The 24,292-nt window shown below is 41.8% G+C and overlaps 1 protein-coding gene across 5 annotated transcripts in view; it reads left to right on the forward strand.

Annotated features, from left to right (window-relative positions):
- LOC132825862 (ras-specific guanine nucleotide-releasing factor RalGPS1-like) overlaps positions 1 to 24,292 on the forward strand; it is a 781,992-nt gene that overhangs the window by 275,876 nt on the left and 481,824 nt on the right. For all 5 annotated transcript variants that reach the window (XM_060841441.1, XM_060841437.1, XM_060841440.1 and 2 more), the window contains one exon: positions 1,300 to 1,426. In XM_060841441.1, the coding sequence (XP_060697424.1) occupies positions 1,300 to 1,426 (127 nt within the window). The remainder of the gene's footprint in view (positions 1 to 1,299; positions 1,427 to 24,292) is intronic.

The following is a 24,292-nucleotide window of genomic DNA, read 5'->3' on the forward strand; positions in this document are numbered from 1 at the left end:
AATTAACAGCCTTTTAAACTGCCTCTGTAACTAAAACAGAACTACAAAGGAAACTTGTTAAATTATAATAATGTTCTTTGGGAAGGCTTGACAATTGCGTGGCAGAGTCCGTGTGGACAGTGGTGACATGAGCAGCCTCTGCTGGAAGCAAAAGCTTACTGCACCTTAAATTCCCAGGTGGTGTCTCAGCTAAGAACTGACCAGGCCTGCATCTACTTAGCTTCCAACAGGAGATTTTTAAAAAGCTAGCTGCGTTGTGTGAGGGGCTGAAAGAGTTAATGATGATGATTGTCTTATGCAGCAGTCTTCGTATTGATGTAATTTGATGGAAGAACAATGAGTAGGAGGGTGACCAGATAGGTCCTGTAGATCCCTACATTGGAACAGGATGGTGGCATCAAGTCAATTGCTGCAGTGAGCAATAAAACAGAGCATGTAGAACATTATGTGCAGTACGGCTGGTCATCCAACAATTATGATAATAGGCTGAACTTTGTAATATACTTCTCTCAGTAAAGGATAAACAAGTGAACAAATTAATTAATTGACTGTCCTAAAGGACAGTAATAAAGCTAATAAACAAATTAACGAATGCACTGCCCCTTTTAAAAGGCAAAACCGAATATCCAAGATGCTGTGAAAGCTTTAGAGTGTGATGGCATTTGAGAACACCATCTTGTGATTGAGAGTCAGACTCCAGTTGCATCACAAGTAACCTCAAATAGTTTTAACCAACCTGTTTCAAACACATTGTAGACCTCTGGGGCAGGTGACACTTAGATTAGACTTACAGTGTGGAAACAGGCCCTTCGGCCCAACAAGTCCACACCGACCCGCCGAAGCGCAACCCACCCATACCCCTACATTTACCCCTTACCTAACACTATGGGCAATTTAGCTTGGCCAATTCACCTGACCCGCACATCTTTGGACCGTGGGAGGAAACCGGAGCACCCGGAGGAAACCCACGCAGACACGGGGAGAACGTGCAAACTCCACACAGTCATTCTTCAGTCCAGATCTTCTGACCCAGAGGTAGGGACACTACCACTGCACAACAAGACCCTTTAGCACAAGATCCTTTGTGCAGAAGCCACTATCTCCTCTCCGCACCTCCCAACAATCGAGAAGTACTTGGCCTTAATTCATTCCACCTTTTAGATGCTACTTTTCACCTCGTGCTTTTTATTGCTATCTATTCCTAGATCATTAAACCTATTGTTGGCAAAATGATATTTAATTTAACTTCTGGCTCATAAGGATCTCATCAGTGAACTTTGTCTGTTTCTTACTCTGCAGCTAGTCAGTCGAAAAGACAAAGCTACATTTGAGAAGCTGGACTATTTAGTAACTAAAGAAGACAACTACAAGAGAATGCGTGAATTCATCAGCAGCTTGAGGATGGTTCCCTGCATCCCTTACTTGGGTAAGTCATATATCTGGATTTTATTTTCTGATTACTGAAGGGAAATTGATCATGCTATGGGTTGATATTCATGCATAATAGCTCCAGCTGCCAGAGAAAAGGCTGGATAATGTGGACCACGTGCCATGTTTTGAAATGTGCTGTTGCAAGTGCCAGGAAATGATTAAGCTAGACTTGTGTCTGGTGCTGAGAGAGCCTTCTCTCCTCTTGTTCTTGGTCTCCTAACCACCCGCCAGATATAATTGAAGGGTTCTTGTTGTAAATGAAGATTTCATTCCATAATGAAAGGATGCTCGAAGAAAATGAAATGTTGAATTTCAGTTTGTTGTTGCAAAATCTGATCATTTGTGATTTTGATTTGACATAGTCAATACATTGATAGCGATTGGATATTGCATAACTCTTATGTAGCTCAGTACATCTTTTATTGTTTGTAAATCTACTGCTGGGCTTGTGTAATGGACAGAGATGACTGGTCTCCATTCAGTTCAGTGCTTGAAGGGACATTTGAGGGCTTTGGGTATCTGACTTACACTTTGCACTGTTACTTGTCATGAATTGGCTGCATGTGGAATCAGAGTTCAGCCTGAAATCTCTTTGCAAGTTAAGGTAGCTAATAACATGTCCCCTAATCCTCACTTTATTCTCTCATTTTAATTAACATGTTTTTAACTTTGTGGACTTCCTTGATATGGGTGGTTCTTAGCAAATGACCCAGCTTCTCAAGTTTCAGCCAAAGCCTCATTTTTATGAAGCAATAAACCATGATCCTGAAGAAAGTTCCTGACTGAGGACCGCACGTGGCTCTTCACAGCAGCTGCCAGCCAGATCATTTTAAAAGCTCCCTTTTAACCTTTTGAACATACTGTAAGCTTCTTCTATTTCAGACCAAGAGAATTCCCAGTCTACCCACAGTTATGAATTGCCTGTTACATGACCAGAGCTGATCATGTTATGGATCTCCATGCACTTGTTGGGATCTACAACAGAATTCCGAAATAAGTCGTCTGATCAGCAGCGGCCTTGGTCCCACATCACTGCTTTGATCTTTTAAATGGAAAATGAAATCTCATGGCTAAGTCAGAAAGCTCCTGAGTTTTATATTCAACAGGCTAGAGATTATGAAGGAGCAGCGCTCAAAAAGTTAGTGCTTCCAGTTAAACCTGTTGGACTATAACCTGGTGTTGTGTGATTTTTAACTTTGTACACCCCAGTCCAACACCGGCTTCTCTAAATCAAGGCGAGAGATTGCGCCTACTGCCTTGTAATGCACTGCAATGCAATCTGGCAATGCACTCAAATGTGTTCAGGTTTCATGTTGCTGCCTTCCTTAGTTTATTGCTTCACAACTTACCCAGGTCTGAATGTCGTTCTCTAAATGTTGTACACAGCCAGTAGACACTCATACAACCAAACTAAAGCAATATGATCAAAGATTAAACTATCTTTTCCTCTCAAGAATACAATTTCTTTTTCTACTGAAGTAGACGTTAAGAAACAGAATTAGGCCATTTGGCCAATCAAGTCTGCTCAACTATTCGATCGTGGATGATACGTTGCTCAAACCTATCCTCCTGTCTTCTTCCAGTAGCCCTTGATCCCCCTACCAATCATTAACTTCTCTATCTCTGTCTTAAATACAGTCAATGACTTGACTCCATAGCCCTGTGCAGCAGTGAGTTCCACAGATCAACCACGCTGTTGCTGAAGAAATTCCTCCTCATCTCAGTTCTAAAGGGTTGTCCCTTCACTTTGAGGCTGTGCCCTCGTTCTAGTTTCTCCTACTAATGGAAACATCTTCCTCATGTCCACTCTTCCCAAGCCACTCAATATTCTGTAAATTTCAGTCAGATCCCCCACTGATCCTTCTAAACTCTATAGTAGACCTGAAGTCCTCAACCACTCCTCACATCCGTTCATCCTATGGATCATTCTTACAAACATCCTCTGGACCCCTTCCAAGGTCAGTGCATCCCTCCTTAGTTACATACTGCTCACAATATTCCAAATGCAGGCTGACTTGAGTCTTACACAGTCTCAGTAGTACATTCTTCCCCTTGTATTCTAGCCCTCTAGAAATGAATGCTAACATTGCTTTTGACTTCCTAACTTGCCACTTGAACTTGCCTGCTAACTTTAAGAGAATCCTGAACTAAGACTCCTAAGTCCTTTTGTGTTTCAGATTTCTGAAACCTTAGAAAATAGGCTGTGCTTCTATTCTTCGTGCCAAAGTGCATGATCTCACACTTTCCCACTTCTTTGCCCACTCTCCTACCCTGTCCAAGTCGCTGCTTCCTCAACTACCTGGTCCCTCCACCTATCTTTGTGTCACCTGCAAACTTGGCAACAATGTGCTCAGTTCCATCGCCCTGATTGTTCGTATATAATGAGAATAGTTATGGTCCCAACACTGACCCCTGTGGAACTCCATTAGACACCAGATGCCAACCTGAAAAAGACTCCTTTGACCCCACCCTCTGCCTTCTCCCAGCCAGACCCCTATCCATGCCAGGACCTTTGTTCCCAACACCGTAAGTTCTTATCACAAGGTGCTGCAGCTTCCTATGAAGCACTTAATCAAATTCCTGACTCATTCCATACTCTCTGTCCCAGTAGTTGTTCTGGAAGATTAACCTTTTCCATAATTTGAATTTCCCATTCCCTACTATTTAGTTTAAACTCCTCTCTACAGCCCAAGTTATGCACTTCACTAGGATTCTGGTCCTAGCATGATTCAAGTGGAGCCCATTCCATCACAAAAGCTCCCTCCTTCACTAATATTGGTGCCTGTGTCACATGAATTCAAACCCATTTCTCCTACATCAACATTTACTTCTTTGATCTTGTTGACCCTGCACCAACTTCCAGATAGCTCAGGTAGTAATCCAGAGATTACTACCTTTTTTTGTTCTGCTTTATAATTTAACCCCTAGCTCCTCATATTCCCTCAGCAGAACCTCCTTTTTCTTTCTACCTATATTTTTGGAACCAACACATACAAAAACAATTAAATCTTTCCCCTCCTGTTCAAAGATCCTTTGCAGTCCAGCTGAGATATCCTGAACCTGGGCAGGCAACACTCACTTTGGGACTCGTTCCTGGTCACAGAGCATTGAGTATTCCCTGAATATACTATCCATGATTACAATTATATTACTCTTTCTCTCCTCTCTGGAATGGCTCCTGTACCATGGTGCTATGTTCAATTTGCTCATCCTCCCTACAACATCACCTTTCTTCACTCGGACAGTAAGAATCTCACCCATTAGACAACCTGAAGGGCTGAGGCTCCTTCAGCACTACCTCCTGGATCCCTCTATCTATTTTGTTCATCGGCACATCCTCCCGTTCCTAACCACTGACTGAATTCAAGGCAGTTAATCGAAGAGATGTAATTGCCTCCTGAAATACAGCATCCAGATAACTCTCCTGCTCCCTGATGTGTCGCAGTGTTTGAAGCTCAGACTCCAGCTCATCAACTCTGAGCCAGAGTACCTCACATAATCAGTGCGTGCCATAGATGTGGTCACTATGAACCACAATGGGATTCCCCACCAGCTCCCTCATCATGCAGTTTACAACACATCACCTGGCCTACCATCTCTGTTTTAATTATTTAATTCTTAACTTGAGTTTTAAAATTTTGTACTGGTCTTTTAGTTTGTAGCCTGTAAATATTTCATCTACTACCTTCAATCTGAAAGTAAATTCTATAAGTTAGTAGCTATTGCTAACCAGTGAACTTGCAGTTCATCTGTGTGACAATACCATGGCTTTAAGAGATGTAGTTTACGCTGGATTTTTTATTATGAAGAAAGATTGAGACAGAGACCATGAGCAGCCTGCTCCAAAGCCAATAAATTAAACAGCTTGCGAGGTCTTGGAGAATTTTTTAAAATGTTGGAACAATAGAAGCAGCCTGAATGGGTGGGAACCAGGGCTTTAGTTTAGCTGTGAGCAGTTGCTGAGGTTCTGAAGCTTCTACAGCAAAATGCCTGAGTTCTCTCTCAGCCTGAATTTTCTTTTGATATTCTTTCCTCCTGGACAGGTGAAACATCGCATGTTAGATCATCTGTTTTGCCTTATCCAAGGGTGTGTTAATGGGATGTTACTAATTTGGAACAGTTACTGTTTAGTAGTTAAGTTATGTACTATTCTGTTAACTTTTCCAGTAGAGCTAAAGTTTTGTATTGTAACTATAAAGTAAGAATAAAGTGTGCTTTGCTTAAAGCTGACTAATGTAACCAATCGAATTACATCTGGAACACAGCACATTGCACTTGCCTTTAAATAAGAAAAGGCTAGGGTCCAGGCTGTCTCCTTGAGATACTTGAAGGGGGTTTGGTCTGGTCCATAATACCTGTGATTGTCACTGTTCTGTGCAGGGTCCCTGAACCTGGAGTTCAATTGATCCTGTTTTAAAAAAATCTTTACAAACCATGAGTCAAAGAAAAACCAAGCAAAAGCCACCTCTTCTCCCCTGCACCAAACTCTCATGCTGCTTCTAAATTCCCTGAACGTTATTCTCAGTCAGGCCATGTCTCACTCTGGATGTGATCTCTCTTTCCTGACTGTGCAAAGCTTACTGAGAGAGAATTTCAGGTGAGTAAATCCTACGCATCATAAAGTGCATTGTCTACTCTGCCTTCCATAACAGGTACAATGAGATACAGGTATAAGCTCCTTCCTTCTAGAATTCATTTGACACCTTTCTGCGTAGGAGAAATCTTCCAGCCGCAGTGCAGGATGTCCAAAGGAGGTAGGGGTCCTGTCAAGGCTTGATGTAAATTTTGAAATCAGTTTGGTGAAAGTGCTGACCATGTGTCTCTCAAGATGACAGTATTGAAGCTGATGCACCCAACTGGTTTTTAATCATCCTTCCCAATATCCATTTGCTACCCCCACTTAACCAATCATGTGAGCTTTGGGGGAGCAGAATTGGGCAGTTATATTAATGCTCAGGCCAAACCAAAGTCCTTCAAGGCTGCATTGATGAGATTTGCAAAAGAAATAGACAAGTAAGAAAAACCATATAGAAGACAGACAAACTGGAACATTGTGAAAAATTAGAAGGTAATGGGGAAGGCTTTGAATCATGGAGACTCAAACTTGGGTGTGATAAAAGGTGTATAGTGTATAATTTTCATTTGGGATTTGGATTTTAAAATTGGTGGATTCTGGTCAGTTATGTGAAGATAATTCATTTTGAAAGGTCAAAGTCATTTGGAACAGTGATGTAAATGTAACATTTCTAAGATGGCATGTTAACAGTCAAATGCCTGGTAAGATGCCTGTGATATGACTCTTGGACTCTTCATTGGGACTCACGGGTTACAAAGGCCCAACAACATCTCTTCTTCCTCAGGCAGCTGAGGAAATTTGGCATGACGGTGAATGCACTTGCCAACTTTTATAGGTGTGCCACTGAGAGTATACTGTCTGGATGTATCACTACCTGGTATGGCAACTGTACCATTCAAGATTGGAGACGGTTACAGAGAGTGGTGAACTCAACCTGGACAATCACAAATGCCAACCTCCCATCTATAGAATCCATCTACCAGGCCCGCTGTCAAGGAAAGGCCGCCAGCATTCTTAAAGATCCATCCCACCCTGGCAATGTTTTCCTACAACCTCTACCATCGGGGAGAAGGAACAGGAGCCTGAACACGCACCAGCTGGATTGGCAACAGTTTCTACCCTACCGATGTTAGAGTACTGAATGGACTCTCAAAGTGTTAACATTATCAGTGTTTTTGTTTTTACTGTCGTTTACCTATTATTTACTATCTATGCTACTTAACGCTGTGACCTGCCTGCATTGCTCACAAGATGAAGTTTTTCGCTGTGTCTCTGTACACGTGACAATAAATTCAATTTATATGAATCAATTGAGTGCTCGTACTGCCGGGTTTACACCAGAGGCATTAGTTTAATGTTTGAGTTCCCTTCTGAATAATCAGGAGCTTAGTTCAGAAAGGGGAATGGGTTCCTCCTCACAGGAAAAGCAAGGTTTCAGTGGGCGGGGGAAGTGCTCCCCTGAGTGAAGTGGTTTTAGTCTGTGAAACCTCATCCAGGTTGTCTGTGCCTCTATATAGAGAGGTTTCCAGCTATCTGATTGAAAAGAGATTCCGGCCATTAGAACTGGGAAAGGGTCATGCCAGCAGAGTCTGACAGGAATCTCAAACTGTCTCAGCCATCCAAGGGGGAGGGGGTTAAAAAAACACACAGAGCCAGTTAAGAAATTGAAGAGTTGAGTTGTTGGAGTTCTCTCGGGTTAAGTATCAGAGAGAAAATATTGGGAAACAGGTTGAAACTTTGCTTTGCTATCTGTGTTAATACCTTTTCATATTGCTTTTACTTTCTCATTTGCATAATAAATTAATGTTGTTCTATTCAAGAACTTTTGCAGCTTGGTGTAAGGACGTTCCAGTGCTGAACTCTCACAGTAACCAAGTGCAAAGGATAAACACAATGTATGAGACTGGAGTTCACTCTGGGATCTACCATCAGCTGAGATCACAACGTGTTGAACTCTCATTTTAACATTTTCCCAACTGGCTTGACAATCTACCTAAAACACTTATTTTCCCTGGTATGATCCCAATTGATGATAAAAGGTGAAGTCGCCATAGTCTTACCAGACTAAAGGCTGCTGTCTCATCAGAGGGTCACCGTGCCTCAAATGAGGGGAGAGGGTGAGAGTGAGGGGGAGAGTGCTGCATGGTAATCTCAGGCAGTGTGGGAATTGAACCATGCTGTTTGCATTGCTCTGGACTACAGGCCAGCTGTCCAGCCAACTGACCCAGCCCAGCTAATTGTATTTCAATCAGATCCCAGAATGTTTCTGAAATTTTGTTCAGAGTGATAATATTCACAGTGCTTTCAAAGAATACTCTGCCCACATTATGGCATGCATAATTGTCAGGACAGTAGAGGAGAAGGGAATAAATGCAGGCCCAAGTGTGAATAGTCTGTTGCTGAACTCAACTCACTGTCATGAAGTATAATCAATGAATCATGTGAGTGGAAATTTGAGCTCTTACGTTATGGCTGCTACTAAATTCTTTGCTTTCCATGTGCTTAAACCCTTCAGTGGCGGTTTTGACAGGAGGGTTTCCAAGCTGCATCTGATTAATTTTGTGTTGCACTTAGCCTCTGATTCTAGACAGACTGTGTCTAAGAACGTTTTGAACCACTTTTGAATTCGGAACTAAAGCAGACTTTGATTTTCCAGTGCCGTCTGGCATCACAACAGCGATGCTTGGCCATAGCCTGAGCAGTTACAAACGAGTACTTTAGATGAGTTCATTTCTCAGTGGAAAACATAGAAGCCCTCCAGACCAAACTGTTCAGTCTGATCTCCACAGTTGTAACCAAAAATATTTGCCTCATTTCACTTTGACCAGATGCAAGCCACTGTCCTGACAGCCCTGAAGAAGGGTTACACCCGAACTTCCACACCTCGCGATGCTGCCTGCCTTGCTGAGTCCTCCCAGCCTCCTGCCTGTCTACCTTGGATTCTAGCATCTGCAGTTTTATTTTTGTCTCCAACCTCCTCAGTATAGCTAGCCTCCCACCTCTTGTTTCTTGTTTATCCTGTATTGATTCTTACAGATCTCTCTGATCATCAACATTTCTGAGCCATATTCATTTGATAACTTCAAACCCATCCCTTTGCACTCATCCCCTTGGCAATGGGAAGACTTTTGGCTCCTTGGAGTCTATTCTCATGTGTTTTTATTCTCAAGTGCCCGGAGTCTTTTAGTGATTCTTCTTTGTTCTTTTTCCAGCTTAGCTATAGTTTCTTCCTTTGGTGTGGGGTTACAGAATTGTGTGCAATATTCCAGCTGTAGCTAGCAGTCTATATTGGGGCAGTACTATTTCCTTTGATCTACACTCCATGCCTGTTTTTAGGCAACCTAACATCTCATTAGTTTTGTTGACAGCCACATTTTGGCCTGACGTCTTGAGGGATCTATCTAATGTGAGTTACAGATTAATAAATGTTCTGTCTCTGGAGTAGTTACATGCATTTTTCCTGTAAGCTAGACTTAACTTGAATGAAAGACAATACTGGTCTTCTCTTCAGTGGCAAAGCCCTTTGGGGTTGGGTTGACTTGTATCTGTGGCATAGGTCAGGAGGCAGAAGTGAACAGCGACTATACTTTATTTATTGTTTTTGAAATGTCTGCCACTGATATCTGGTGTCACTTGATCTTTCCTCCTTTAAATGCGCTGAGGTTAATTATAAGGAGCAGCACACCATAGGGAAGAAAGGATTTAAGTAGTTTCTATATAGGAGATGTTGTTTTTATTCCTTTCAAAGCATTAGCGTGCTACTTGTTAGACCTGATTTTTAGAAAATGGAATCATCGCTTATGCAACAAGGAAGTGTATCCATCGTCATGGAGATTGTAATCATTCCTTTTCTTGGTCAAATCCAATAATTCTTGTGGTGATAGTTCCCTATTGCCTAGATCATTGGGTGCTTCATGGGCAAGTTTTCAAAGCTGGTCATCTGTTAGCCAACCATGAAATCAATAAGTAGTTTTCAGATAGACCAGACTGGCTGCATTTCCAAAGTCCTCTTTCTGTGCAAAGTGCTTTCAGACATTTTGGATGTTGTGATGTGACCTTTGTCCCGTACTTTTTTTTTTGCTTTCAAATTAAATTGATGCTAAATGTTGTATTTGTGATGAGGCTCTGTGATGCTTCTCAATTTATTCATGAAATACATTTCTGGCAAATATGAGCCTGATTTTAAAAGTGTAAATGGGGGTTTCTGAGCGTATTAGTATTGGGATCCATGCCTCTCTTGCAAAAGCCTTTTTAGATTTATCGGCAGCTACTAACTGATTTTAATATTAGAGTTTTGTGGAATCTGATAGGGTGGGAAAAATATTTTAACATACGATGTGTACAGAATAAATCCAGATTTATTTTGTTTTCATTTCACCTGAATGGTATTTTGAAGTGTTTTTTATCTTAACAAGTACAATTATGTGCATTTAGAAACAACCTTTACTGTTCCTTTTATTATTGAAGTCTTGAAGGTCTTGTGTTTGCTTCCATTGTTCAGAGAGAGCCTGTGTTAGTAATCAATGGGTATGTCCATTAAAACCGCACAGTATTTTAATTAGGGACCTTTCATTAATTGGTAGTAGCTCGTCTATCTCCTGCAATCTGCTTTGAAGTCTCTCATTGAATCAGTAGAATTACCTTCGATCAATAGACAATATCTGAGTGAATGTAGCTCTACTTTTTTGAACTCAGATTTGCACACCTTCAAAACTGCATTGCAGCAATTTCAAATAGAATATGACAGTAGGTTAATGTAGCTCGTCGCTTGACAAGTTGCTTATTTTTCTCCTATATCAGTTCAGACCTCTGCACCACTTTCTATAAATAATTGGGAATTACATATTGTCAATTGGTTCTTTTATTACAGGTGTTTGCAATTTGAGTCTGACTTGAAATTTGAATGTTGCACTCTTTCTAATGTTGCATACACAGTTACTGTCTTCTATGAACACTGAAGCAAACTTTCCCTTGGTCCGACAGTAATTTCTGACTTGCAATGTGTGAACTAACTCCATGCAACAAAAAACAATCAGCCACTGAATAATAGCGGCTTTGTAAATGATGCCTTGGTATATACGGTAGTAGTTAACGTTTTTCAGTCACTCCTGCTGGTTGGATGTATGCTAGCAACACTTTCGTTAGTTACTAATAATTGTGTTGTATTCATGGGTACACGTGAAGACTACTTCATATTGAATTGTCTGGTTAATAAAAAATGTGCCATTTGAGAATAGTCTCAGACTATCTAGAAATGTTTGACCTTGCACACATTATCACTTCCCTAAGTTGCACTGTTACACTAGGAATTACTTTTAACCAATGCCATTTAAGTTGTGTGGATTTCTGAGGAGCAGGTGTGCACCATTCCTCTCCCCCTTGACCCTACTGTGCCCTTCTAGATCATGGCTGATCATCTACCGCAATGTTATATTGCCTTTGCTACTCCCATTTTGACCTATCCTGGAGCTCCCTCCCTAATGGCATTGTGGGTCTACCTACAGCACATTGACTGCAGTGCTTCAGAAAGGCAGCTCACCTGCACCTTCTCAGGTGACTAGGTGCAAATCTCTCTCCTGTACTTAATGTCTGAGCTTCCACAGGTCTCTAAGATAGAGGATTCCAAAGATTTGCCATCGACTGAGTTCCTCCTCATCTCAGTCCTAAATAGCTTGGGTTTTATTCCGACTGTGTTTCCCCTTGGTTGTAGACCCACATCTGCACCTACTCTGTCTATTCCTTCAGAATTTAGTAAGTTTCTCTGGAACTGTCTCTCATGCGTCTAAAATCCTGAGAATACAGGCCCTCTTTTCTTAATCTCATCCTCTAGAATAGTCCCACTATTCTTGGGATCAGTCCAGTGAACACGCGCTGCACTCTCTCTATACACTTTAAGTTTGTTCTTAAACCTTGTGTGTGGGACTTTACCAAAAGCCTTCTGAAAACCCAAACATACCACACCCACTGATTCCCTCTTACTGAACAAATCCAATATTATCAAATATGATTTCCCCTTCATAAATCCATGTTGATTCTGGCCAGTCAGACAGGTTAGTGAAGAAGGCATTTTGGCACGCTTGCCTTCGTTGGCCAGTGCTTTGAATATAGGAGGAGGAAATCATGCTGTGGCTGTACAGGACATTGGAGAGGCCACTCTTAGAATGCTGTCTATAATTTTGCACACCCTTCCATGGGAATTATGTTGTTAAACTTGAAAGGGTGCAGAAAAGATTTACAAGGATGTTGCCAGGACTGGAGAGTTTGAATTACAGGGAGAGCCTGAATAGGCTGGGGCTTTTTAAGCCTGGAGTATTGGTGGCTGAGGGGTAACCTTACAGAGGTTTATAAAATCATGAGGGGCATGGTCAGGGTGAATAGCCAAGGTCTTTTTCCAAGAGTCCAAAACTTGAGGGAATAGGTTGAAGGTGAGAGGGGAAAGATTTAAAAGGAAACTTCGGGGTAACTTTCTCATGCAGACAATGGTGCATGTATGGAATGAACTCCCAGAGAAAGTGGTAGAAGTGGGTACAATTACAACATTTTAAATGGCATCGGGATCAATAGGAAGGGTTCAGAGGAATATGGGCCAAATGCTGGCAAATGGGACTAGGTCAGATTAGGGACATCTGGTCAAGGATGTGTTGGACCGAAAGGTCTGTTCCGTGCTGTATGGCTTTATAAATGAATGTGTAACCATATGTCCTTTTGACCATCAAGGACAAAGGGACGCTAATATGTGCTGACAACCACTCTGATTTTATACGGGTGTGACTACAAATGGTTTCTTATTTCAGCAGCTCTACTCCCCTTAACGTGAGTGAGAGTTTTTGAGTTGTAAACTTCCAAAGATATCAGATGTTCGGTGATTTTTTAAAAAAAAAAGTCAGTTTTAAGAGCAAAGCAAAAAAGGGCCCACTCCTGTGAGATTAGACGTAGCATCCAACACAATCAGAGCTTCATTAGAGGTAGTCCAAGATGAAGGACGGGAAAAATTTCTGGCTGTAAGAGCTGCTCCCTTTTTTTGAGGTATTTTAGGTGTTGGAGGTGATTTCCTCGAATTCCAGGAGCAGCAATTACTGTTTTATATGCTGTTGCATTGTTTTGGAACGTTGGGGAAAAAAAAGTCAAAACAACAGCAGTTTAAAAGGGAGAAGAACAGATAAAGGAAGCACATGGTGAGGACAGTGCAGGAGAGAGAGAGAGAGAGAACCTGCACAGTTACTGCCTTTGCTGTTTGAATTCGTGTATCACTGGACATCAGAATGCATCTGGGAAAATTAACAAACAGTGAATTTCACAACTAATCTTGGAGGAACTGTTGGGCGAAGTTCACAGCACAGAATCAGATAAGTTAATTGTTGTTTTAAGTCTGTCCAAGAGAGAGGCTGCAGTAGTGAGTATAGTGGATTCTTTCTTGATTATATGTTTTTGGAGGTAAGTCTCTTTTGATTAAACTTAAAATATCAGCCAGAGCTATTAATTTAACCTGGGGCAGTGTTTGTAGAGGAATAAGACAGTGCTATTTTCTGGGTTTGTAGATTATGTACCCAAGAACTCTAGGAAGCAAAAAACGTGATTGCTGGGGGTCTTGCTGAGATGTTTGTATTTGACAAGGTTCCTCCATGGGAGACTGATTAACAAGGTTAGATCTCATGGAATACAAGGAGAACTAGCCATTTGGATACAGAACTGCTCAAAGGTAGAAGACAGAGGGTGGTGGTGGAGGGTTGTTTTTCAGACTGGAGGCCTGTGACTAGTGGAGTGCCACGAGGATTGGTGCTGGGCCCTCTATGTTTTTCCATTTACATAAATGATTTGGATGCGAGCATAAGAGGTACAGTTAGTAAGTTTGCAGACAACACCAAAATTGGAGGTGTAGTGGACAGCGAAGAGGGTTACCTCAGATTACAACAGGATCTGAACCAGATGGGCCAATGGACTGACGTGGCAGATGGAGTTTAATTCAGATAAAGCCAAGGTGCTGCATTTTGGGAAAGCAAATCTTAGCAGGACTTATACACTTAATGGTAAAGTCCTAGAGAGTGTTGCTGAACAAAGAGACCTTGGAATGCAGGTTCATAGCTCCTTGAAAGTGGAGTCGCAGGTAGACAGGACAACGAAGAAGGCATTTAGTATGCTTTCCTTTATTGGTCAGAGTATTGAGTACAGGAGTTGGGAGGTCATGTTGTGACTGTCCAGGACATTGGTTAGACCACTTGGAATATTGCATGCAATTCTGGTCTCCTTCCTATCGGAATGATGTTGTGAAGCTTGAAAGGGTTCAGAAAAGATTTACAAGTATGTTGCCAGGGTTGGAGGATCTGAGCTATAGGGAGAGGCTGAGCAGGCTGGGGCTGTTTTCCCTGGAGCGTCGGAGGCTGAAGGGTGACCTTAGAGGTTTACAAAATTATGAGAGGCATGGATAGGATAAATAGACCAAGTCCTTTCCCTGGGATCAGGGAGTCTAGAACTAGAGGGCATAGGTTTAGGGTGAGAGGGGAAAGATATAAAAGAGACCTAAGGGGCAACTTCTTCATGCAGAGGGTGGTACGTGTATGGAATGTGCTGCCAGAGGATGTGGTGGAGGCTGGTACAATTGCAACATTTAAGAGGCATTTAGATGGGAATATGAAAAGGAAGGGTTTGGAGGGGTATGGGCCGGGTGCTGGGAGGTGGGACTAGATTGGGTTGGGATATCTGGTCAGCATGGATGAGTTGGACCGAAGGGTCTGTTTCCGTGCTGTACATCTCTATGACTATGACTCTAAATAGATGTAACTTGAAAATCAACTGGCATCTCCTGTCCATATGTCCTACATTTGACTTTCTGAAATTAATATTGCCTTTCAACATAGGGTAGCATTTAATCTTAATAAAATCAATAGAGAATGAGGTGGGACTGGGTTTGGAGAGAGATGCACGGGAACCCACATTAGGTGTAATCAGTGATAGCATAGTCTGGCCTTGATGTTGGTCAATGTTAGCATTTCTGTCTGTCTCCGTCAGCCCTGTAGGCATTCCCTGTGTTGTTGACTGGGCCCTGTGACAGTGCTGGAATCCTCTGCTCCTTCCGGGTCTTCATTATTGGGGCTATCAACCTTCAGTTGGTTCAGCTCCTTTTATTATACTGAACAGTTTGATGGTCTTGGCTTCACAGTTACCAAAGCATTTGTTCTGCCATCACATGATAGTTTTAACAATGATTAAATAACTTGGCTCTTTAACAAGGCCTCACTTCAGATTAATGTGAAGAAGATGCATGTTGAATCTAGTCGGTAAACACAAGTTCTTGCCTTCAATGAAAATTATGTTCTTTTCTCGATTCTAAACAGCAAATGAGCTGTCAACCATATTTTTTAAAAGCATGCCATTCTTTTAAAACACAAGCTAGCTCCAGGTGTGAATATTTCCATGCTTTTATTATGACTCATTGAATGGAGATTGCTCCATGTTTCTGTCAACAGTTCAAATTGTTTGCTATCCAACAGGAACAGACCTTTTGAATGTCTGCTTGGGTATCTCCGGTATTGTAAACTTGAGGCAAAGACCTTTTCATTCTTGCTACCTGTGTTTCTGTTGTTCTTTGGCTGTGCATAAAGACCACAGCTGGATTCTAAAGTCCAGTCACATATATCTGAGAGATTTCCATCTGTGGCACTAATTCAAACCACACTGAGATGTAAGCAGCGAGCATGTTCTACAATTAATGTTCTGGGTATTTGATGAGCTTTAACTTTGCTAATTAATTTCTATTTATCCTAGTTAAGAAGTATTGCTATTTCATAAAATGAATTGATTCCCTTTCACAGCTCAACTCTCAGTCCTTTTTCCCATCTCCCATCTCTCTACCCCAGTCTCCCTACCCCAGACACCCTACCCCAGACACCCTACCCCAGACACCCTACCCCAGACACTCTACCCCAGACACTCTACCCCAGACACCCTACCCCAGACACCCTACCCCAGTCACTCTACCCCAGTCACTCTACCCCAGTCACTCTACCCCAGACACTCTACCCCAGTCTCCCTACCCCAGTCTCCCTACCCCAGTCTCCCTACCCCAGTCTCCCTACCCCAGTCACCCTACCCCAGACACCCTACCCCAGTCTCTCTACCCCAGTCTCTCTACCCCAGACACTCTACCCCAGACACCCTACCAAAATCTTTTAGAGGAACCTAAGAATAAGCACTTGCTGCACATTCAACTAAACCATGGCTGATCATCAGGTTCAACAGCATTTTCTAGTTCTACTCCCTTGATGCTTTTAGCACCTAGAAATCTGTCAATTTCTTTCTCATGTACAAAATGTCTGAGCCTCCCCAGTCCTTTAAAGCAGAGAATTCCAAAGTTTTACCCACCCTCAAAGTGAAGAAATTCCTCCTCCTCCTCCTCCTCCTCCTCCTCTCCAATTCTATATGACCTGCTTTTTATTCTGAGACTGTCCATTCTAGATATCCCAGCCCAGCAGAAAGTGTTTCCTGCTACCATCCTCTTGATCCCTAGAAGAATTATTTTGTGTTTTAAATGTTTGTTTTTGTTGTTCGGGATTTGAGAACAAGCATCTATGAAAACAAAACTCTTTTATTAATTTGGAATTATCTTAAGTAGATGGAAATGTTACAAAAGCATGAAGTGATGGAAGTGAAAGGTTGGTGCTAGTTCTGTGCTTTGAATGATGAATGAAGGCACCAAATGAAATATAGCAATGGAGTTTGAAACAGTGACTATGGAGGGATCATCCTCTGCAATTGTTTTAAAACCGACCTTTGCTGATAAAACAATCATCGTAGGGATAAACAGGATGGCTGCAGGAAGGATGGTTTCCACTGGGTAGGGATGTATAGAATGAGGGAACACAGGCTCAGCATAACAGGCAGGCCAGGTCTGACTGAGGAGGAGGAGGAGGAATTGTATCCAGCCCCTACTCTTTCCTTTGATAAAGTCATGGCTAATCTGAATTTACCATCAATGTTGTTTCCTGATGCTCATCAACTCTCCTGTTAACTAAGAATTTGTTTGAATGTTCTCATGGGCTGATTTAATGAAGTTGCCTCAATAGAATTCATGATTTGGAGATGCCGGTGTTGGACTGGGGTGTACAAAGTTAAAAATCACACAACATCAGGTTATAGTCCAACAGGTTTGATTGGAAGCACTAGCTTTTGTAGCGATGCTCCTTCATCAGGTGGTTGAACCTGATGAAGGAGCAGCGCTCCAAAAGCTAGTGCTTCCAATTAAACCTGTTGGACTTTCACCTGGTGCTATGTGATTTTTAACTCAATAAAATTCAGTGACTCTGAGAGAGAAAAGTTCTTCTCCGTTGTGTCTTATAGGGAGATCTGTTATTTTAAAACTGTGTCCCCTAATGAAGGTGTCTCCCACATGTATGTATGATGTCTCCATCTCTGACTCCCTGTATCCCAGTAACTATAAAATGAAATGAACTGCAAATGCTGTAAATCTGGAACAAAAGCAGAAACTGCAGGAGGACGTCAGCAGGTCTGGCAGCATTTGTGGAAAGAGAGCAGGATGAACGCTTTTAGTCCGGTTACTCCTTCAGAACTAGCATCTCTTTAAACAAACACTGAAAAAACGACAGATGCTGGAGATCAGAAACAGAAGTGGAAATTGCTGGAAAAGGTCTGGCAGCATGTGAAGAGAGAAATCAGAGTTAACGTTAACTCTGAGGAAGAGTCACTGGACCCGAGATGCTATTTTTGATTTCTCTCCTCACGTGCTGCCAGACCTTCAGAGCTTTTCCAGCAATTTCTGTTCTTGTTTCTGGCATCGTTTTAACACTGGTTACCAAAGTCACAATTGTTCATCACATGTTGATGCAGCTCCATTTCAGAAGGCAGAATTGTGCCGTTTATACTCGAAATGGGGAGTTTGCAACTTGTGTGCTTGTGACCATGCTCCCAGCCTAAACTGTTAGACCCTCAATGTGCAATGATTCAACTTGAGAAAACGTGTTGGCTATGTGCAAGGAAAGTTTCGCATTAGACTTTTTGTTACTCACTTCAGAGATGTACCGTCTTGCTTCACAGGTCATTTCTCTCCTTGGTTCCTTTTCTTGATTTATACCAGACTTTGTGGTGTAAATGGAGGAAATTGCTTCATAAAATGCAAAGTTTAACTTCCTTCACTCTAGAATGTTAGGTGAATGGAAAGTTTTGGTCTCGGCTTCCAGCAATTTTTTTTTAAAAACCTAAATATGCAGGTTAAAAGTTCCAGTCGTGTTGGTCACTGGTGAGTGTAACACAGACAGACATTACACTCATGCTGAGCTATTACCTTTTTTTAAAGACCTAATGATTTGGAGTGGAAATCGCTTCTCCCTGGTTTGAAAGCACTGGTTGTGCACCATTTGACTAATTTGTTTTTCTTTCAGTCTTCCTACCCTCCTTTTGTGTTATTGCATTTTTCAGGTTTTATTTTTAGTGGGGGGATCTGTTTCCCGACCATATATTCTGCGATCTGAAAGAGTGATCTCCTTGCACGTTTGCAGTGCTGCTGCTGAGATATTCGAACGAGAGATATTCGAAAACATTTCATGCTTGACTTGTAGTCTGATTTTTAGATCTTTCACAAGTGTCTGCTGGCTGCTTCCCAGTTGGTTCCTTTGAGAAGATTTTCCAATGCTGCTGAAAATATAACATTGTAAAAAGAAAATTTTCAGAGAATGACCAGGTATGATAATACTGCCAAAATAGCACTTAAAGGGGCTTGATTTTGCCGAAGTTGTTTGAAATATCAATTAAACTTATTTCAGGTTATAATCACATTAAAAATGACAAAAATATTTATTTCCCTGAAGTCACTCTCTTGTAACTCCTACTGTGGTCTGATCAATAAGTATCTGTAAGAATTCTGATTGCCAAAGAAATTCCAACAGAGTCAAACAAGTGTTCAAGTGATGCAAATCTTTATCAAAGAGGGAAAATAACTCATGTAGTGTCCATATCTCTGAGCCAGGATTCTCTGTGTTCAAGTCTCACCTGTCCCAGAGGTATGCCAGAACAGCTCTGAACTAGTTGATGAGAAAATAGGTGAAAAAGAACAAAGGAAATACCTTGTGCAGATTTCAATCATAAAAGGCACTAGATTCAGTCAGCATTTGATATCAGTGAAGAGATGATAGAATCCCTACAGTGCAGAAAGAGGCCGTTCAGCCTATCGAGTGCACCAACCCTCCAAAGAGCTTCCTACCCTAGCCCTGTAAACTTGCATTTCCAATGGCTAATCCACCGAGCCTGCACATTCCTGGACACCGCAGGGTAATTTAATATCTCAAATCCATCGAACCTGTCCATCTTTGGACTGTGGGAGGAAACCCACACAGATAGGGAAGAATGTGCAAATTCCAGACAGACAATTGCCTGAGGCCAGAATTGAACCTAGGTCCATGGCGCTGCAGGGCAGCAGTGCTAACCACTGAGCCACCCCAGGATGTTTTGAAATTGCTTCGCTTCTCTGCAAGACCTGTCTGGTCTTTCGCCTTGAGCCTGTGCATTTGTTTGTCACGGTATACAAATGTTAGAGAATACCATCTGGCAGTGGAAAATACTAATATGGTGCTCCCATCTGTTCCTTGGGAGATCTTTTTGAAGAGCTGTTTAAAGACCATCATGGGCAGTCATCTTTCCCAAATCCGGTGTAAGTATGTCAAAGCACTCTGGAAGCTGTTGGTTTAATTAGACAGTCTGAACCATTTTGGGGAGGTGTGGAATGCACTGCCTGGAGGTGTCATGGAGACCGGTTCAATTGAGAACTTTAAGAGGGCGTTGGCTGAATGTTTGAGTAGAAATATTGTGTAAGGATTTGGAGGGGTGGGGGGAGAAAGCAGAAGATTGGCAGTAGGTAGTAATGATCATTTGAAGAGCCTGTGCAGATATGGTGGGCTGAATGGCCTCCTGGGTTTATGGGAAGTGATAACAATAGAATGGCACTGTCCCAGTCAGCTGTTACACATCACTGTGATCATGGTTTTAATCCACCTGTTCCAATTTAGTAAGATACACCCACCTCCAGTGCAGATGGAGCTTGAACCCAGACCTTTCAGCCCAGAGGGAGGGACACTGTACCACTGGTCAGACAAAGCATGATAAAACTGATTCATGAGACTTTGTTCATCAGTTAGGTGCTTTCTTGACCTGTCCTTTGGATGACCTGTCAATCATCAATGGTGTTACAACCAGGGGAGGGTGACAGGCTCCATTTTTTAATGCAATCTCCTCTTGGTCAATTATCTTTGGTCATGTGGTTTTATGCCCAGTTTGGATTCAGGACAGACTATTCGAGGAGAATGCAATGTTTAAATGCTGTCTTCAGCCCTGGGGGGTTGTTATAACATAGGAACACTAACAATGATTACCATGTACAATCAAAGCTATACCAGACTCTAATCTTGCTGTTATGATATTGAAAGACTATTCCCTACCTGCGCTTCTCTCTTCAAATTTAATTAACTCTGCTATTATTGCCCTGTGAGGGGCCTAGCTGTGATTTAATTGCTCCAGGATTCTCAAGTTTTGTTCTTCTCTTCTCTCTCACACTTCTCTCTGTCTCTCCACCCCCCCCCCCCCCCCCCCCCCCCCCCCACACCATGTCTGTGTGGGTTTCCTTTGGGTGCTCTGATGTCCTCCAGTGTAGGTTAGGTGGATGAACCGTACTAAATTGTCCATAGTGTCCATGGATGTGAAGTCTAGGTGAACTAGCCATGGTAAATATGAGGTTAGATGGATAGGTTGGGATGCTCTTTGAAGGGTCTCTTTCCACATTGTTGGGATTCTATGATTGATTGGGCAACCTGACCAAGTGCTCTGAAGTGATTGTCTGGACTAAGGGATCGGGTGATGGTAGTGACATTTTGTGGCACATTGCTGATGCTGTCTGATTGCCTTTTCCCTTACCCTCGAAAACATGGATGACGTTGTTTGCAAATCAGTGCTGCCCAATCAGTTACTCTCTGACAGCACCCTTTCTACAAAGCTCCTTTGTTCAGAGATTGCCCATTATCCAATGTCAGCAACATGTGGAGGAGGGAGCATTCAATCTGTGTTCACTACTCCTGGAGTCAGCATTCCTTCTGTGAAACAATGAAGATTGACCAGTAACCTGCTTCTGAGAGATGATTAAAGCAATGTCAGAAGTTGAGTTGCCCTGTCAGTTCTGTTAGGGACATTCCTGAAGTGAGCTTGATAGAATGGTAAAAATGCAGGGGAAAAATAATCCAGATTATTTATTCAGATTTCTTCTGCAGTTTGAACCATTCTTTTCTCTGCCTCCTCAATGGATTAAGGGTATCTCGGCAAATGTGTGACATGTTAAAAGCTCAGTGTTTTTGCAAACGCTTTGAATGTCTCATTGGTGAGCGATAGGCTCTGGTCTGAAATCACAATATCTGAAATACCATTGCTGGTGAACATGTGGTAGGTCATCTGTTTTGTTTTGCCTTGAGGCAGCTTTGCAGTAATCAATGATAAAAGCCATTTTTAATGCATTATATGTGTAAAGATTCCTGTCGCAACAGCCTCAGAGTCTGAGGAAATTCAGTTGGAATAAGAGGTCCCCATCACTCTGTGGCAATTGATAATTGTATCAATAATTTAACTTTAATACAGTTGAGTCCTGAAGAAGGGTCACTGGACCTGAAGAGTTAATCTGCTTTCTCTCCACTGATCCTGCCAGTCCTGCTGCTGTTTTCCAGCAATTTCTGCTTTGATTACAATCAATAACCAAGTCCTCCAACTGGAGATCACTGGCTGCCAAATGTCCCGACAAGTTCTGGTATTGTACTTGTTGTTTTACCTCCATGTCTTTGGTGAATGCTCCTGAAGAATAATGTTCTGCAATAAATAGGGCATTGCTCGCTGATCAGCAAGAAGTAAGAAATCCTTAATGTAGTGGTGTCTGTGTTTGAAGTAAGACTGCAGAATGAGCTCCAGACCTTCCTTCGGTACGGTAATATTGCATGTTCATACACTCAGTATCCTTCATCTGTTCCTTTCAGATGAGGTTAAATTTGTTTGGAGAGACTGCCCAAGGTAATGCTGTTTCTTTAGTCTAAAAGTCTAGTTCAGCTCCAGAAACATTGTTGTCAGATAAGAGTCCATCAACAATGGATCTGGAAAGAGTTCCTGCTGATATCTGATACTTGCTTTGGACATACTGAGTTTCGTAGGAGAATCTCATGCCTGAGGCTTACTTGCATATATGTATATTGCATCTGAGGAGGCATTTTTGCTAACTTGTTTCATCTAGTAAGAAGAACAAAAGTTTATGACTTGTCTCAAATATAATTATGAATCCCAAATATATTCAGAGAATTTTTCACAGGCTCGCATAATTACGAAAACTTCCTTCTTGATTTAACAGCAAACTACTTTTCCACATCTTCTGACAACCTTGACGCACAATTTTATAGGTTTACAGTGTCCTTTAGGCTGTTCGAGTAAAATAACTGCCTGAATTTCTGCAGTTAAGACATCTGCAGGAATAATGAGGGGATATAAGACACAATGGTATTAATCTGTATAAAACAGAATTAGATAGAAACTTAAGGCTCTTTACCTCACCTTGCTGATCATTACATCTGGAACCCAAACTCTTAGATACTGAGCATACAAGACATTAGTGCGGTGTCATGTTAAATTAACACCTCAAAGGACTTTTTAAAATTGCCTGTTCTCCATCTAAGCCAAGATGAAACATTGATTATATTGAACAAACCTAGTTTGCTGTTCAATATATCATTTCAGCTGTGTGACACTGTAATCTTTTGCTATAAATTCTGTGTCTTATGATCCTGCTCCACAGCTGCCTGATGAAGAAACAGCAATTTGAAATCTACTGCTTTCAAATAAACCTGTTGGACTATAATCTGGTGTTGTGATTTTTTTTTTAACTTTGCACACCCCAGTCCAACACCAGAACTGCCACATTATAAAACTCACGTTAAACTTTTGTGCTGAACAATTCCCTACAGCAGCACAATGTGGAACAGCCACCAAGCACGGGTGCACGATGCTGCTGTTGTCTACTCTCCCCATTAAAACAATTGAGACAATTCTGACCAGAATGTTATGAAGGAATTTACCCAGGTGTCCCACAAAGCTGAAGCATTCAAATCACTATGAACACAAGCTGGCATCAATGCGAAACAGTTGCAAATTTATTAGGAACAAAGTTACAATAACCTTTAATACTAAACATACTTTTTCTATTCCTATTTGGCCCCTTTTAAGGTTACAACACTTCCTGAGTCTCTTGTAGGCTTATGCAGTCTGGCTTCTCTCTATCTCTCTCTTTCTGTCTCTCCTGTCTCTCTATGTGTGTCTCTGTCTCTCTCACTCTGTCCCTCTGTCTCGCTACTCTGTCCCTCTCTCTCTCTCTGTGTCTCTCTCTCTCTCTCTCTCTCTTGGTGGTCAGCTGGTCTCTGCTTCTTGCCATGCTGGTTTCCTTGGAATGTATTCAACACTTTTTTTTTAACCTTTTAAATGCTTTTCTGGAACTTTTTGCAGTCCTGAGCAATCAAGGAGATACACTTAATAGTTTGAAACAGAGTCAATTATTTGGATGGCATGTTACTGTTAGTTTCTTAGTGTAGCAGGACCAATTGCCTTTCTGAGTGGACCCTCCTTTGTCTGGTGGATAAATTGTTGGGGTCTCTGTCCAGACTAACTGTTGCCTTTTATATTATGTTAATGTCATTAGCACCTGCTTGCTGTGTTTGCACTGTCTGGTGTGTGGGTTTTGTGATTTCAGAGTCTCACTTGACCCATGTACCCAGCATCCCTTGCTGTTTGGCCAAGTTAGCAATCTGTGTTTTAGCAGCCAGGAGGCTGTGACACTGGGAAGACATTAATGATGTGCTCTCCCTGAAAGCCTTAAAGGATAGAGTCAGACACTTTAGCAAACAACGTAAGAAACATACTGATTCAGCTTGCTGTGATGAACAAAAGAAATGTCCATGCTAAAATCCTCCTGCTTCAATGTCAGAAGTATTTATTTGACTTTACTCCAGCACGTTTCCCAGTTTTTAGACTTCCGTCTCCACAAGACCTGTACTGTCAACGTATGTAAGACTGATAATTCCAAATGAAGGAGTAAAGTTAAATGCGAAGAAAGGTTAAAAGTAACAACACACAGCCATTCCTGGCAAATGCGTAACAGGGCTAAAATAAGCAGCAAAAATTGAATATCCGATAGGTTTCTTTCACATCTTTTTGAGAAGTGCATTGGTGTGTGAAGGTGGATTTCCCTTAGTGTTACATTTGTTAAAT

This window comes from Hemiscyllium ocellatum, chromosome 21 (genome assembly GCF_020745735.1).
Source record: "Hemiscyllium ocellatum isolate sHemOce1 chromosome 21, sHemOce1.pat.X.cur, whole genome shotgun sequence".
NCBI classification, from domain to species: Eukaryota; Metazoa; Chordata; class Chondrichthyes; order Orectolobiformes; family Hemiscylliidae; genus Hemiscyllium; species Hemiscyllium ocellatum.